Source organism: Bufo gargarizans, chromosome 2 (assembly GCF_014858855.1).
Source record: "Bufo gargarizans isolate SCDJY-AF-19 chromosome 2, ASM1485885v1, whole genome shotgun sequence".
In the NCBI taxonomy this organism is placed as follows: Eukaryota; Metazoa; Chordata; class Amphibia; order Anura; family Bufonidae; genus Bufo; species Bufo gargarizans.
The window spans coordinates 701,722,139-701,738,976 of NC_058081.1; the positions used below are offsets into that span (position 1 = coordinate 701,722,139).

Genomic DNA, 16,838 nt, shown 5'->3' on the forward strand with positions numbered 1-16,838 from the left:
GGAGCAGTTGATGCTGCTGGTCTGTAGTGTAAGAACAGTGACGCAGCCCTGCTCTGTGACTATAACAGATATGGCATATTAGGCCTGTAGTTAATGGGTGACGATAGAGAGATCCAACTTAGGCTACTTTCACATTAGCGGTTTTCTTTTCCGGTATAGAGTTCCGTCACAGGAGCTCTATACCGGAAAATAACTGATCAGTTATAGCCCCATGCATTCTGAATGGAGAGTAATCCGTTCAGGATGTCTTCAGTTCCGTCATTTTAAGCATGCTACGGTTTTATCTCCGGCGAAAAAAACTGAAGACTTGCCTTAATGCCGGATCCGGCATTTTTTTCCATAGGAATGTATTAGTGCCGGATTCGGCATTCAAAATACCGGAATGTCGGATCCGTCCTTCCGGTCTGCACATGCGCAGACCTTTAAAAATGAGAAAAAAATAAATACCTGATCCGTTTTGCCTGATGACATCGGAAAAAGGGATTCGGTATTGCAATGCATTTTTCAGACTGATCAGGCATTTTTCAGACTGATCAGGATCCTGATCAGTCTGGAAAATGCCTGATCAGTCAGAAAAATGACATGCGTTCAGGCAACGGAACTGTCTGCCGGAATCAAACAACGCAAGTGTGAAAGTAGCCTAAGACGCAGTAAATGGGAGCCATGTGGCACTAGAATGTGCATTAGCACACTGGGCTCCACACAGTTTGAGACTGGCCCACAGGGTTACAGGTGAATCCCCCGGTGGGCCCCTAGTCTCCCACCCCCTGCACAAGTGGCACATAACACAGTAGACTTACAGCATTATATACATATATTCAATGTCCAGCACCTCCACAAGCCTATTTTCATTAAAAAAAACTTTATAGATTATTAAAGAAACTCGCCAGTTTATGATTATAGACACGACCAGGGCTGAGATGACTTCTAGGTATAGAGGAAAGCCACCAGTGTCCTCTTCTCCCCAGGGCCTACCTTCTCAAAGTTGCTGCAGGGACCCCCCATATTCAATCATCTGGTGCCATCTTGCTGCTGTGTGAGCAGGTAATATTTGAATGTATCCATATGGTGGGCCCCCAAAATAAATTTTACTGGTGGGCCCTAGGCACCCCAGTCCGACACTGGATAATGTCAGACTGTGCAGAGACACCAACTTCTAACACCCAACTGGACCTTTACTGCAAACTGCTAGTACTGTAATTCATTCATAACGTCTAGGAGAAATAATAAAGGAATGGCACATCATAGAGTCATAAGAACAGACGGTCCCGGAATTGGGGAATGCAAATAGTTACATGTCAGGAGAGGTCAGCCACAAAGCTTGGTCAGGTGGACAGAAGAGGTGTGAAGCTGGGAGAAGTACACCTCCATACTCCAGAGGTGTGATGAGTTAGCTGCTGTATTTCATGTAAAGCTTCTTAAAGCACGGCACATGCCACACGTACCTGCCAAAGATTTCAGGAGTATGTTTGTGGAATGGGTGGGAGTCTCTGGATTTCAGCCTGGTCTGGAATTTCCCCTGAAGCGTCACAGTGTGATCCGGAGATCTGACAACAGCTGGATATGACTTCACTCCATAAAACTTCCTGCCCCCGTCCCTGCACCTACACACCTGGGAGCGGTGTATATAACACACACCTGAGGAGGGGCCGCACTTGGAGGAGGAGACTTCCAGGAACATGGGTGAGATGTCGGCTCAGGATCCTCCAGCCTCAGATGTGGTCCTCCTCACAGTCATTATCTAAAAGGTAAAATCCTAAATGGACAGTATGTAGGGTGCGGTCAGGTTCCAGTGTAGGAGTGCAGCATATATAGTGTCCAGGCTAGGTGAGCAGTGTATACAGCTCTTCTCCATGATCCCAAACCGGGGATCAGCAACCTCTGGCACACCAGCTGTGCTGAATACTACAACTCTCAGAATCCTTCTTTCACTTTTATGCGAGTTACTAAAACAGCCGAGTAAGTGTGCATGCTGGGAGTTGTAGTTCCACAGCACCTGGAGTGCTGAAGGTAGCTAACAGCTAGGGCAAACAGTCCTCAGTGGGTGCGGAGCTAGAAATGTTCCAATCAACCCTCCACAATGGATAAAGTTATAATAAAAAAATCCCGGACACTGCTGTCATTTTACAACAATCTATAAAAAGTCTCAGCCAGATGGGAGTGATGGACGTGCAGATTGCTATCTGAGGACGAGCCCTTTCATGGGGGTGCACGTCACAGCAGACCTGGATGTAATTGTGAGTAATCCACAGCTAATCTCATTATAGCTGCACCTAGACTATGGCATCAGATGGAAGAGACGCTCCTCCAGGTATGTGAATAATGGCTGGAATCGTAGCTGAAGTGTACTGTGAGAAGTCGGGCTGGGCCATCCTTGGTCCCACCAGAGGAGATGATCCCAGGGGACCCCCATTAATACAAAACATGTCACACCCATGGAATGCATTATCGATAAGATCGGATTGGTTAATATGAATCACCCCATAAGAAACCGCAGCAAGCGACTGGTTCCAAAGTCCTCTCCAGATGGGGTTGTCTTCTGCTAGATCTTTTGAGGTTCCTCTGCTGGTCAGTGGAGGTCACAGCCGAAAATAGGGGAACTGTGTCCAGGTTAAGGCCTCTTTCACACTACAGTATGTCCATTTCAGTGTTTTGCGGTCCGTTTTTCACGGATCCGTTGTTCCGTTTTTTTGCTTCCGTTGTGGTTCCGTTTCCGTTCCGTTGTTCCGTTCCGTTTTTCCGTATGGCATATACAGTAATTACATAGAAAAAATTGGGCTGGGCATAACAACATTTTCAATAGATGGTTCAGAAAAAACAGAACGGAAACGGAAGACATACGCATGCATTTCCGTATGTGTTCAGTTTTTTTTGCGGACCCATTGACTTGAATGGAGCCACGGACCGTGATTTGCGGGCAATAATAGGACATGTCCTATCTTTCCTACGGAACTGAAAAACGGAAATACGGAAACGGAATGCATACGGAACACATTCAGTTTTTTTTGCGGAACCATTGAAATGAATGGTTCCGTATACAGAACGCAAAAAAACGGACAGCAAAACGGAAAAAAAAAACGGTAGTGTGAAAGAGGCCTAAGTTTAAATTGCCAAATGGGTGTTGTGGAGGTAAGAACTAGGCAGATTTGCAGTAGAGGAGTCTGGCAGCGATGGGGGACACCTCCAGTGAGGGTTATAATGGGAGCCATGATAGAACGTAAAGAATTACGTAAAGGGGTTGTCTCACTTTCACAAGTGGCATTTATCATGTAGGGAAAGTTAATACAAGATACTTACTAATGTATTGTGATTGTCCATATTGCCTCATTCGCTGGCTGGATTCATTTTTCCATTGCATTTTATACTACCTGTTTCCATCATTTACGACCATTCTGCAATCCATCAGCGGTGGTCGTGCTTGAACACTACAGGAAAAAAGTTTTGGCCTCTCTGTTGGCCGGGACCGTGCACATAGGCTGGTGATTTTTTTCTATATTGTTCAAGCACGGCCACCACTGATGGATTGCAGGGTGGTCATAACCATGTAAACGAGCAGTGTATAATGTAATGGAAAAATTAATCCAACCAGCAAAGGAGGTAATATGGACAATCACAATACATTAGTAAGTGCCTTGTATTAACTTTCTCCACATGATAAATGCTATTTGCTAAAGCGAGACATCCCCTTTAAAGAGAGAAGGGGGGGGGGGTGACAAACTACAACTTGCTTAGATCTGCTGTGCTTATACCTAACAGAGTAACTTTAAACAGATCGACATGAGGACGTCACGTCAAGAGGCCTCGTCAGGTGGAACGTGCCCAAGAACTCGGGTCATAACTAAGTTTGCAGAGGTAGGTAAATAAGTTTTGTCGGAGCAGATATAGGGATGCAGCTGTATAGTGTATACTGTATAAATTGCCCATTATGTACACATAGTGATCGAAGGAGGTTGCTAGGATGATGAAGTCCCCTAGAGGAACAGCATGTGTCATCTCCTCCCCAAGGATAGACACCATAGCTCCAAAAGGCGTTACTGCAAAGCACAACCAGAATGATAGTCAAGCATGAAAACATACTAGATTAAATGTCTAAATGGCACAAGTACACATCCACCATCTACAAAACATGAAAAAATTGTGGTTATATACGAAATAAAACCTATTTTATTCTGCTGGTGCAGTCACTGTGTACATACATTACATTACTTATCCTGTACTGATCCTGAGATACATCCTGTATTATACTCCAGAGCTGCACTCACTATTCTGCTGGTGGAGTCACTGTGTATATACATTACTTATCCTGTACTGATCCTGAGTTACATCCTGTATTATACTCCAGAGCTGCACTCACTATTCTGCTGGTGCAGTCACTGTGTATATATATTACATCACTTATCCTGTACTGATCCTGAGTTACATCCTGTATTATACTCCAGAGCTCCACTCACTATTCTGCTGGTGGAGTCACTGTGTACATACATTACTTATCCTGTACTGATCCTGAGTTGCATCCTTTATTATACTCCAGAGCTGCACTCACTATTCTGCTGATGGAGTCACTGTGTACATGCATTACTTATCCTGTACTGATCTTGAGTTACATCCTGTATTACACTCCAGAGCTGCACTCACTATTCTGCTGGTGCAGTCACTGTGTATATATATATTACATCACTTATCCTGTACTGATCCTGAGTTACATCCTGTATTATACTCCAGAGCTGCACTCACCATTCTGCTGGTGCAGTCACTGTGTACATACAATTCTTATCCTGTACTGATCCTGAGTTACATCCTGTATTACACTCCAGAGCTGCACTCACTATTCTGCTGTGGAGTCACTGTGTACAAACATTACTTATCCTGTACTAATCCTGAGTTGCATCCTTTATTATACTCCAGAGCTGCACTCACTATTCTGCTGGTGGAGTCACTGTGAACATACATTACATTACTTATCCTGTACTGATTCTGAGTTACATCCTGTATTATACTCCAGAGCTGCACTCACTATTCTGCTGGTGGGGTCACTGTGTACATACATTACATTAATTATCCTGGGAGGAAAGGGATGCAAATGAGCTCTTAACAAGCTCTGCCTCTAATGCCACCAGATGTAAGGCAGCTATCCTATAAGTCAATGTTCAGCTCTTTAACTAAGCCTTGAGACATGACTTGGATATTAAATAAGCCAGCACCTCATCTGCAGACAGCTGTTTCAGGGTGATTGCCCCTCATCAGTGCAGAGCAGAGAGTACTGGCTTGACTGGGTGAGAGGCTGTCAGGGTTAGGGGGGTACTATCTCTCCCTAGGGAGAGAGCGCCTTAATCAGCGCGAGGAGACTTATAGGCCATACAAGCTCCTCTGGAATTCTGGGAGGAAAGGGATGTAATTATCCTGTACTGAACCTGAGTTACCTCCTGTGTTAGGCCCCTTTCACACGGGCGAGTATTCCGCGCGGATGCGATGCGTGAGTTGAACGCATTGCACCCGCACTGAATACCGACCCATTCATTTCTATGGGGCTGTTCACATGAGCGGTGATTTTCACGCATCACTTGTGTGTTGCGTGAAAATCGCAGCATGCTCTATTTTGTGCGTTTTTCACGTATAGAGACCCGATCATTATTATTTTTTCTTATAACAAGGGAAAATTAATATCATTCTGAATACAGAATGCATAGTAAAATAGAGCTGGAGGGGTTAAAAAAATAATAATAATAATTTAACTCACCTTAATCCACTTGATCGCGTAGCCGGCATCTCTTCTGTGCTGTGTGCAGCAACAGGACCTGTGGTGACGTCAGTCCGGTCATCACATGATCTTTTACCATGGTGACGGACCATGTGATGACCGGAGTGACGTCACCACAGGTCCTGTTGCTGCACACAGCACAGAGACAGACAGAAGAGAAGCCGGGCTGCGCGAGCAAGTGGATTATGGTGAGTTAAACATTTTTATTTATTTATTTTAACCCCTCCAGCGCTATTTTACTTTGCATTCTGTATTCAGAATGCTATTATTTTCCCTTATAACCATGTTATAAGGGAAAATAATACAATCCACAGAACATCGATCCCAAGCCTGAACTTCTGTGAAGAAGTTCGGGTTTGGGTACCAAACATGCGCGATTTTTCTCACGCACGTGCAAAACGCATTACAATGTTTTGCACTCGCGCTGAAAAATCGCGCGTGTTTCCGCAACGCACCCGCACCTTTTCCCACAACGCCCGTCTGAAAGAGGCCTTATACTCCAGAGCTGCACTCGCTATTCTGCTGGTGCAGTCACTGTGTACAACATACATTACATTACTTATCCAGTACTGATCCTGAGTTACATCCTGTGTTATACTCCAGAGCTGCACTCACTATTCTGCTGGTGGATTCCCAGTACATTGCATTATTTATCCTGTAGTGATCCTGGTTTCGCCCGTCCTCACTTCTTTGTTGTTTCTTTCTATCAGTATGTCGGCTCATTTGCAGTAAAAGAAGCAGACTCTAGGAGGAGATTGTGGATCATAGAGGAACAGATGCGCGCCCTGAAGGTCAGTAAGGAATGAGATAAACCTCAACAGCAACTCAGACATGGTGAAATAGTCACTCACTTCTCTATTCACGTGGACGGCTCTATGAGGTGAAGAGGGGCAGCCGACCCCTGGGTTCGAGCAGGCAGCTCACTGTCATCTACACTGCAGCCAAGCTGGCATTAGGGACGGTCATTATCAATAAATTATGCCTTGTATCAGCTCTGAATCACTGACAAAGGACATAATGACTGATACAAGGGGAGGTTATAATACCAATGGCCGCATTATGAAGAGTTACACCACTGTTATATACAGTCACACTCTGCCTGCGTTAGTTTTCAATGTAATGCTTGCACGCCATCCATGAACCAGGATGTTCAGGATGAACGCTCTATTGGCTGTAATACAGTAAATGGAATATAGTGACAGGTTTCCCCTCTTAAATGTAAAGCTGATGTCTTCTCCTCCACAGGACTGCCCTAGACGAAGAGCGGTGATCTTGAAGTTCTGCCTTCAGGGAATAAAGATGTACGATGCAGACGGAGAGGTAAAGAAAGACAAATATCTGTTCTCAGCCTAAGTATTCGTTGTCTAGGGTGACCATAATCTGTTTTTCAAAAAGGGGCAGGATAGGTGACCCCGAATCCATTCACACTCGCCCTACTTGCAGTCACAGGTATACTAAATGTAAATCCAGCGACTTACAGGTGACGTCTCCGCGGATTTCAGTTGTTCACTTTCCTTTTCTTCTCCATATGGTCCGGGCCATCATGCGCAGACGTCCTTGGTCAGGGGTGTACTACTTCCTCTGCAATATAAGAAGACACCAGGATTCATAAATTGCACATGGTAGATGGGGGGCTGTTATATATTTTACATTAGGGCCCAGGAGATTAGGTTACACCCTGCCTTGACTCATTGCTTCTGCAGTCCATCCCCAACCTCTATAGCAAAGAACCCCCATATCTTAACGCTGCCTGTAGCTTCCACCAATACTGTGCCCACTGCTGCCCCATGTGCCCAGATTACTGTAGAGATACTGTTGCCAATGACCCGAAATACTATACTGCTAAAATAAAAAAGCCAAAGGCCTCGGCTACAGAACTAGAAAATTATGAGCCCCGAAGCAAACTTTAGGCATCAGATGCTAGATTAGCCCCAAATTCATAGAAACCCCAGGTTAGACCCCAAATTTATACAGACCACAAATTCATACAGACCTCAGATCAGACCCCAAATTAATGTGGCTCCCTAAAACTGCCACCAAACCATCCCTTAAATCAGATCTTAGATCAGACACCAAATTTACTCGATCCCCTAAATCATCAGATCCCTACAGACCTCAGATCAGATCCCAAAATTCATGTGGCCCCCTAAACCCCCTTCCCTCAGATCCCTGAAGACCTAATATCAGACCACAAAATTCAAATAGCCCCAAACCCCTTTCCCTCAGATCCTTGCAGAACTCACATCAGACCCCAAAATCCAAATGATCCCCAAACCACCTTGCCTCAGATCCCTGCAGACGTCAGCTCAGACACCAAAAGTCATGTGGCCCCCTAAATCATCTGATCTCTGCAGACCTCAGATCAGACCCAAAAATTAATGTGCCCCACCTCTTACAGATCAGACCCCAAAATTAATGTGCAGTCATGCATTCCTGTCGTCTATGTGCACTAAGTCCTGACTCTGTACTGTCAGGACACAGTGCAGCTGCTAGAAGACCAAGGAGCAGTGAGTTATAATATAATATAATAAGCGATTCTTTAATGGAAGCACTCATTAGTAATAGTGACCGCCCAGCGGTGTCCGCCATCTTGAGAATCCCGGACATTTTAATAAAATAAAAAATCCCAGTCACAGAGGTTTTTTTATGTCCCAAAAAGAGGACATGTCCGGGAAAAGGAGGAGGGATGGTCACCCTATAGTTGTCCCAAGTCTGAGGTAATACTCCCACCATCCCCACATTCTGAAGGTACCACTCGTTACCCTGGTGATAAACCATCAGTAATGTCCATGTCATTTGTCATCATCTTCCTCCATGCAGACGCTGCTCATGGCTCACGCTCTCCGGAGGATCCAGTATACCACATGCAGGCCTGAAGACGGTCAGTTTGCTTTTGTGTCACGTAACCCACATGGCCAACCAAATCACCTGTTCTGCCACCTGTTTATGGGCAGCCAGCCCAGTGAGGTAATACTAGATTTTATTTAGTTTATTGATGGCAATGGGTATTCCCCATGCTGTGTGGACGGTCTGAGTGTGGGGAGCACATGGAATACATTGCTTGCATCGTCCTGTCCCAGTACCTGAGTGTCTTCCTCCTGCGCAGGCTCAGGTGCTGAACCTCCTGCTGTGCCGCTCCTTCCAGCTCCAGTATCTGGCAATACACCCCGAGGTTGGTGAACAGAAGGACTCGGCGTCCAGTCCTGCCAAGGTGCAGAAAAGGGGGGTCGGTGGTGTCTTTGTGAGGAAGCCGCTGGATCCTGAGGAGGTGTCTCAGAATGTGAATGCCTTGGTGTCCTTCAGAAGACTTCTAGTGACTGAGGAGGGGAAGAATGGCAGCAACCAAGTAAGACCCTGGCATCTGCCAAATTCTACCTGGACTCAGTGAAAGTGAAAACGTGTATCTGCCTCCATACTAGCTGTGCCCAGAGCTACAACAAACTCTCATCCTCATAATACGTCTATATAATAGTCTACTACCACCCTCATCCATCCATCTATAAGAGTATTCCCACCCTCATCATCAGTCTGTATAACTCTACTCCAACTCTTCTTATCCGTCTATATAACAGTCTACTCTCACCCTCATCATCCAGCTATATGACTCTTCCCACCCTGATCATTTGTCTATATAAGACTATTCCTATTCTCATCATCCGTCTATATAAGTCTACTCCCACCCTCTATATAAAAAAAATTCCCACCCTCATCATCTACCTATAAAAGTCTACTCCCACCTTCATCATTAGTCTATAAAAGTCTACTCTCACCCTCATCATCCATCTGTATAACACTATTCCCACCCTCATCATCTGTCTATAAGTGTACTCCCACCCTGATCATCCATCTATGTAATAGTCTACCCTCATCATCCATCTCTATAACAGTGCACTCCCACCCTCATCATCCATCTACACTCACCTAAAGAATTATTAGGAACACCTGTTCTATTTCTCATTAATGCGATTATCTAGTCAACCAATCACATGGCAGTTGCTTCAATGCATGTAGGGTTGTGGTCCTGGTCAAGACAATCTCCTGAACTCCAAACTGAATGTCAGAATGGGAAAGAAAGGTGGGCTACAACAGCAGAAGACCCCACCGGGTACCACTGATCTCCACTACAAATAGGAAAAAGAGGCTACAATTTGCACGAGCTCACCAAAATTGGACTGTTGAAGACTGGAAAAATGTTGCCTGGTCTGATGAGTCTCGATTTCTGTTGAGACATTCAAATTGTAGAGTCCGAATTTGGCGTAAACAGAATGAGAACATGTATCCATCATGCCTTGTTACCACTGTGCAGGCTGGTGGTGGTGGTGTAATGGTGTGGGGGATGTTTTCTGGGCACACTTTAGGTCCCTTAGTGCCAATTGGCCATCGTTTAAATGCCACCGGCTACCTGAGCATTGTTTCTGACCATGTCCATCCCTTCATGACCACCATGTACCCATCCTCTGATGGCTACTTCCAGGAGGATAATGCACCATGTCACAAAGCTCGAATCATTTCAAATTGGTTTCTTGAACATGACAATGAGTTCACTGTACTAAAATGGCCCCCACAGTCACCAGATCTCAACCCAATAGAGCATCTTTGGGATGTGGTGGAACGGGAGCTTCGTGCCCTGGATGTGCATCCCTCAAATCTCCATCAACTGTAAGATGCTATCCTATCAATATGGGCCAACATTTCTAAAGAATGCTATCAGCACCTTGTTGAATCAATGCCACGTAGAATTAAGGCAGTTCTGAAGGCAAAAGGGGGTCCAACACCGTATTAGTATGGTGTTCCTAATAATTCTTTAGGTGAGTGTATATGACTATTCCCACCCTCATCATCCGTCTATATAAGACTATTCCCACCCTCATCATCCGTCTATATAAGACTATTCCCACCCTCATCCAACTATATAAGTCTACTCCCACCCTCATCATTCATCTATAAAAGTCTACTCACACCCTTATCATTTGTCTATAAGTCTACTCCCACTCTCGTCATCTATATAATAGTCTACTTTCACCCTCATTATCTGTCTATATAACAGTCTACTGTCACCCTCATCATCCATCTATATATAACAAATGGGTTGTCCAAGATAATATTTTTTACTTTTGAAAGGCTGAGAGTGCTATAAGCAATACTCACCGATTTAGGAGGCCGTTGGTCTAGCGCCAATGCTGCTCTGGTCTCCAGGAGTCTCAGTTTACTTCTTGGCAGATGATCACATTCTAAGTTTCTAAGTGACAGTTCACACAGCGTTTTTTGGCGCTGTTTTACATGCATTTTCCATGCCAAAAAACACCTCTAAAAAAACTCCTATTCATTTCAATGGGAGGCAGAACTTACTTTTCCACGCTGAAAAAAACATTGTGGAAAAAAGAAGCGGCATCTATCTCTATCTTGGCTCAGAATCCGCTCTAATTCCCCTATTGAAATGAATGGAAGCTGGAAAGAAAAACATGCCAAAATCTGCATTTTTAAAATCCGCCGTGTTAACATCCTCTAAGTGCATGACTACTGCAGCCATTCACAGCGTTAAAGAAGCACCCCGCAAAGATTTGTATTCTATATCTCGTTAGACAGTAAATTACGCAAACTGTAGTGAAGGTAATCTTACCGGTGACTGTATTTGTGAGTCAGGGCTCATGCATACAAACGTATAATTTTCTGCATCCAAACTGCATTTTTTGTGGATCGGCTGCATTCCCATCCACTTCAATGGGGCCGCAAAAGATGTGGACAGCCCTCCATGTACTGTCCGCATCCGTATGTCAGTTCCGCAGCCCCACAAAAAAAATAGATCATGTCTTATTCCTGTCTGTTTTTATAGACACGGATAGGACTGGTCTATAGAGGGCCGGACGTTCTGTTCCGCAAAATGCGGAACGCACACTGACGGTATTTGTATTTTGCGGATATGCGATTTGCGGACTGCAAAAAACGGCAATGGCCATGTGCATGAGCCCTTCTCCACATAGTTCTGGTCTTCAGCTGTGATCGACAATCTGACTCCAACCAACACAGAATCAAACTGGTGTAAAGAAAACTGGCTTTTACACATAGCAACCAATCAGATTCCATCTTTCACTTTTTAGAGGGCCTTTAGAAAATGTAAAGAAGAATCCGATTGGTTGCTATGGGCATCTAAGCCAGTTTCATACCAGTTTTGATAAATCTCCATCACCAGTGTCTTATGGGTGGACAGGAAGTCAGTTTCTATGATACTCACACTGAGGCTCCCATAGGAATGAATGGAGAAATTGACTTCCTGTCCCTACATAGGACACTGTCAGCTGGAGAGCCAGAGTTCTCCTTTACACTATTGAGGCCAGTGATTGGCTGCAGCAGTTACGTAATCAAGTGTCTGAAAGTAAATGGAAAAGCTCCCAGCCTTTAAATCTTCACTGGATAAGCCCTTTCATCACTGTGTGAGTGGTGAGGCCCCAGCAGAAGAAGGTTGTGAGGCCCCTATTAAATATTTTTTAAATTTTTTTAACCCAATGGTGCAAGGGACCCATCTATCCGGCTGCTGGGTCCTCTGAGCCCAAAAGACATAGGAGGGTAGCATTTACATGAGTGACAAATCATTTTAGCATCAGTATTACTTTTTTATTTTATTTGAATTATTATTTTCCTCTTTCATAAACAGAAAGTTTTCTTCCTCAGAGTGAAGCTCAGAGAAGCTCATCAATAGAGTCTCCGTATTGCTCCCCCACCCTGGTCCGTAAGAAGGCAATACGCAGCAAAGTCCTTCGCTCTGGAGCGTATCGCTTCCCGAAGTCTGAGCCCCCTGCCCAGGAGAGAAGAGCAGAAGGTAGGTACCGCTCAACTTCTCTACCAGGTAGGGAAGTGGGCTCTCCCCCATTGCTCGGGCACTGTCTATGTGGCCGGCGCAGACAGATGCAGACCCTCCGTGTTCCGTCTGCACCACAAAAAATAGAACAAGTTCTATTTTTTTGTGGTGCAGGGGCACGGACAGAAAACCCACGCAAGCGACTGGTTCCGCATCCGTGATGCGGTGCACAAACGGCCGGTGCCTGTATATTGCAGACCCGCTATTTGCCAAGAGTCCAAAATGAAAAAAAAAATATAAAAACATTGGGAAGATGTACATACGGTAAGTGACTACATGGGCATATTTGTTAAAAACCATAGTAATTATGGCAAACCCCCTTAAGAGTCATAAAAAAGTAACTACACCCAAAATACAGACTATGGGCTCATGCACACGGCCATTTGTAGTTTGCGGTCCGCAAAAAATACAGATGACATCCCTGTTACATATGTTTTTATTTTTTTTACGGATCCAATGTAACAATGGCTGTCTGTCCTTGTCCACAAAATGGACAATAATAGGACACGTTGTGTTTTTTTTGCGGAAAGGATACGGAATGCACACAGAGCCATTTTGTTTGTTTTTTAGGCCCCATTAAAATGAATGGTTCCGCATACGGACCGCAAAAAAAAACAAAAAACGAACACGAACAAAAAAATAAGTTTGTGTGCATGAGCCCTAATATTGATTTCAAGGAAGATATGATTTGATGACCCGTGAGATCCTCCAGACTCACACACTTCCTCTGTCTCCTTTACTGTCCCGACGAGTTCCTTATTTAGGAAAAGTAGTCATAGGGGTTGTCAGTAAAGGGGGTCCATGCACCCTCTGAGCTACTGTATATTGACTATGATAAAAGGTAAGGGACTACCCTCTGTCCTGCCCTCCAGCCTAAGATGACCATACCCAGGACTTTTGGCTGATGAATCACAGATGGTTGATTCCACCAGCAACATCTATACTGGTAACGGATCAGGCAATCATACCATATACTTGTATTTTTGGCTGAAATTTTTCAGCCTGACTACATTATTGGCGGACAAGTCTGCCTTGCGAACGATTATATGAGTTACATTTTCAAATGACGGTGGGTCAACACTTATCTCATGTTTGAGCAGCTCAAATCACTGGAGCACAATTGCGTTTGATGCTGAAACCAGTCAATTAACCATTCAGATGGCGCAGTCAATAGCGATTGCGGTATCTGTGTTGTTAGGTAGAGGGAGGGGGCTCTGCCTTCTGATTCGAGCCCCCGCAGTGAAATCTCAGGGCTCTGATCAGTTACCATGACAGCCTGGGTCCTTCTAAAGGTTCCCCGGCCTGTCACGGTAAACTGCTTGTAAAGCCGCGTGCGACTAAAAGTTACTGTTTAGAAAGTAAAGAAAATAAAAATACAAAAATGAAAGAACACATAAAAATATTCAAATCACTCCTCTTTCCCAATTCTGAATATAAAAGTAAACTATTAAAAATAACTATAGCAAGTATCCCCGTGTCCCAAACTATAAAAATTTCCTGCGCAGTGTGCGCCGTAAGGAAAATAATAAAGTTTTAAAATTTAATAAAAGTGATCAAAAAACTGTATGTACCCCATAGAATATGGACATCATGTCATGTCAGTGCACAGTGAACGCCGTAATATCAAAACCTTAAAAACCTCGGTGCCATAAAAAAAAAAAAATTGTCCCACAAAAAAAATATGGCTATGTGAATGTATAATTACAAAAGTCATGGCGCTAACGCAAAAATGAAAATTGTTCTGATTAATTTAAAGAAATAAAAAGTAAAATCAGAAACGTGGGGCATTGCATCTTGCGTTTTCTCTGAGTAATTGTTGCACGTGTGCTGGTAAACTGGGGAGGGAGGCCCATGCTAAGTTTTGTTATGGGGCCCTATGAGATCTGTGTACGCCTCTGCTGGAGCAATCATATTTACCAGTCTCCATCTCCATTTCACTTCCAGATAGATCTGGGTATGTCGTGACCGAGCTCTCGGAGAAGCTGGAGGCTTTGCTGGATGCTGTGTGGTTCTTTGCTGGAGTCGACAGGTGCTGGAGTGAAGTAGTTATAGCAGTGCTATAATCCTATAGTTAGATGTATGGACATTTAGGAAGAAGAACCGAATTTGCTGTTCAATGGAAGAACGGGAAGCCCCTCCTCTGAAGAACGGGAAGCCCCTCCTCTGAAGAACGGGAAGCCCTTCTGCTCGCCGTTCCGAAGGCTGTAACATAATTCTTATTTATATTTTTAGGGACAAATCTGTCGCCCTTCTGAAGAATGACCGTATGGGAGCATTCCTTCTTCAGCCAGGCTCGGAGTGTGGGGGTCAGTTCACTCTCTACATGAGCACACAATGTGGGGTCATTCCGTACAAGATCTACACAACGACGCAGGCCAAGTACTACTTTGAGGTACGTTACGTATAGAACTTCTGCGTTCGTCCAACCACGGAACTAACCATTACTGATCTGAATCTTTTTCTCTCTTCTCAGCATCTCCCACAGGAATTCCCCAGCCTGACAGATTTGGTGGCCCACCACTCTGGCACGGACAGCAGTCTTTTCTTCCAGCTGGCTCATGGTCGGGTTAATCCATGCTACGAAGCACAAGATGTGAAGGCCAGTCAGCAGTGCCCCCTTACACAGCACAAAACCACACCGGAGCCCAAGCTAAAAGAGCCTGCCAAGATGGCGGCGGAGCAGCCAACATGCACAGATGTAGCCACTGTGCCAGCACAGATGATATATGATATCTGACATCACAAAGACTACAAGATCTCTACCAGGACCTTCATAGATTGCAACTCCAAGATAATAATATTGTATTATTAAAGGATAAAATCCTCCATGAAGTAAAGAACAGATGTACAGAGCAGGAGGACTGTAGCACTATATTGAGGTGTAGTTTTACATTCCATTTGGCGGTTTTTGAGAAGCTTAATCCTAAGCAGCACCACCATGGCAGCCATTAAAAGGTGCCTCCCACCATATCAAATAATGGGTGAAATATAGGACAGGGGGACCTGCTGACAAACCACAGGATATGTCCCTGTGATGATCAACTGATCACCAGCTCAATAATAAAGGAAGCCACAAACAAGGATTTACCACTCCAGAGACAACTCCAGGCTTTGATGCAGGTGGAGACTAGTGCTGTGGCTATGGACGGAGAGGGAAATTTGCATTGGTAAGGCTGTCCGTCTCCCAGGTTTCCCCATAAGCATGCATGCTGGAATCTGCTGAGCATGCAAGTCTATTGCATGTCTGTTGCTGCCAGAAAATTCTGGCGTTGCTAATTTCCAGGAGAACAGAGGATCAGCAGGACTCCACCGCCTCCAGTATTGTACCTTTATATTAGATGGTTAGCAGGGACGACTATATGTATCCCCATCAGATCCACAATAAACTACTAGGTAAATCCTGGGGAATCTCACTATATACTGAGGCAGATTACCAAAACAGAGGAATATAGGCCCCTTGATGATGTATACTCCTTTGAGGTAGTAAAAGCAATGCCTACCCCTGTATTCTACTGTCTCCTGTGTGATGTATTTTGCGGGGGAGAGCATGGTCGCATGCTTTAATTTATTGCAGTAAATAATTATATTTATTCACAGTGTGTCCAATGCTGCTGGTGTACATTCCCATCCCGGGGCAAGTGCCGAGACGGGCGTGGACTGTCAATGTACCCACCACTGGAGCCATAACTTTTTTTTTTTCGTTCACATATCCATATGAGGACTTGTTTTTTTGCAGGACAAGTTGTGCTTTCTAATGCCACTATTTACCGTAATATGGCATACAATGTAGTGGGAAGTGAGGTGGAATTGAAAAAAAAAAAGAAGCTATTTCTTCACTTTTTTTTCCCTACAACAATCCCTTTGCGACTAAAATGACCTGTGCCCTTCATTCTCTGGGTCAGTATGATTACAACGATACCACATATGTATACGTTTTATACAGGTCCTTCTCAAAAAATTAGCATATTGTGATAAAGTTCATTATTTTCTGTAATGTACTGATAAACATTAGACTTTCATATATTTTAGATTCATTACACACCAACTGAAGTAGTTCAAGCCTTTTATTGTTTTAATATTGATGATTTGGGCTACAGCTCATGAAAACCCAAATTTCCTATCTCAAAAAATTAGCATATTTCATCCGACCAATAAAAGAAAAGTGTTTTTAATACAAAAAAAGTCAACCTTCAAATAATTCTGTTCAGTTCTGCACTCAATACT

The 16,838-nt window shown here is 44.1% G+C and overlaps 1 protein-coding gene across 3 annotated transcripts; it reads left to right on the forward strand.

Annotated features, from left to right (window-relative positions):
- The first annotated feature begins 1,342 nt into the window (after positions 1-1,342).
- On the forward strand, positions 1,343-16,537 carry SH2D5 (SH2 domain containing 5). Of its 3 annotated transcripts, none has more exons than XM_044278583.1 (10): positions 1,343-1,748; positions 3,757-3,852; positions 6,469-6,549; positions 7,004-7,078; positions 8,579-8,725; positions 8,865-9,104; positions 12,428-12,575; positions 14,559-14,643; positions 14,847-15,006; positions 15,088-16,537. In XM_044278583.1, exons 2-10 carry the CDS (start codon positions 3,778-3,780, stop codon positions 15,349-15,351), a joined length of 1,275 nt encoding a protein of 424 aa, XP_044134518.1. In that variant the 5' UTR covers positions 1,343-1,748; positions 3,757-3,777; the 3' UTR covers positions 15,352-16,537. The 3 variants fall into 3 exon arrangements, with proteins under 3 accessions (XP_044134518.1, XP_044134520.1, XP_044134519.1); XM_044278585.1 differs by having other exon boundaries at positions 8,904-9,104; XM_044278584.1 differs by having other exon boundaries at positions 3,772-3,852.
- Positions 16,538-16,838: the final 301 nt, after the last annotated feature.

Bases quoted from the DNA above. Each gene is read 5' to 3' on its own strand.
- SH2D5 (XM_044278583.1), top strand. From the start codon at position 3,778: ATGAGGACGTCACGTCAAGAGGCCTCGTCAGGTGGAACGTGCCCAAGA. The intron at 6,550-7,003 runs GTCAGTAAGGAA...TCTCCTCCACAG, and splicing joins AACAGATGCGCGCCCTGAAG to GACTGCCCTAGACGAAGAGC. The intron at 15,007-15,087 runs GTACGTTACGTA...CTCTCTTCTCAG, and splicing joins AGGCCAAGTACTACTTTGAG to CATCTCCCACAGGAATTCCC.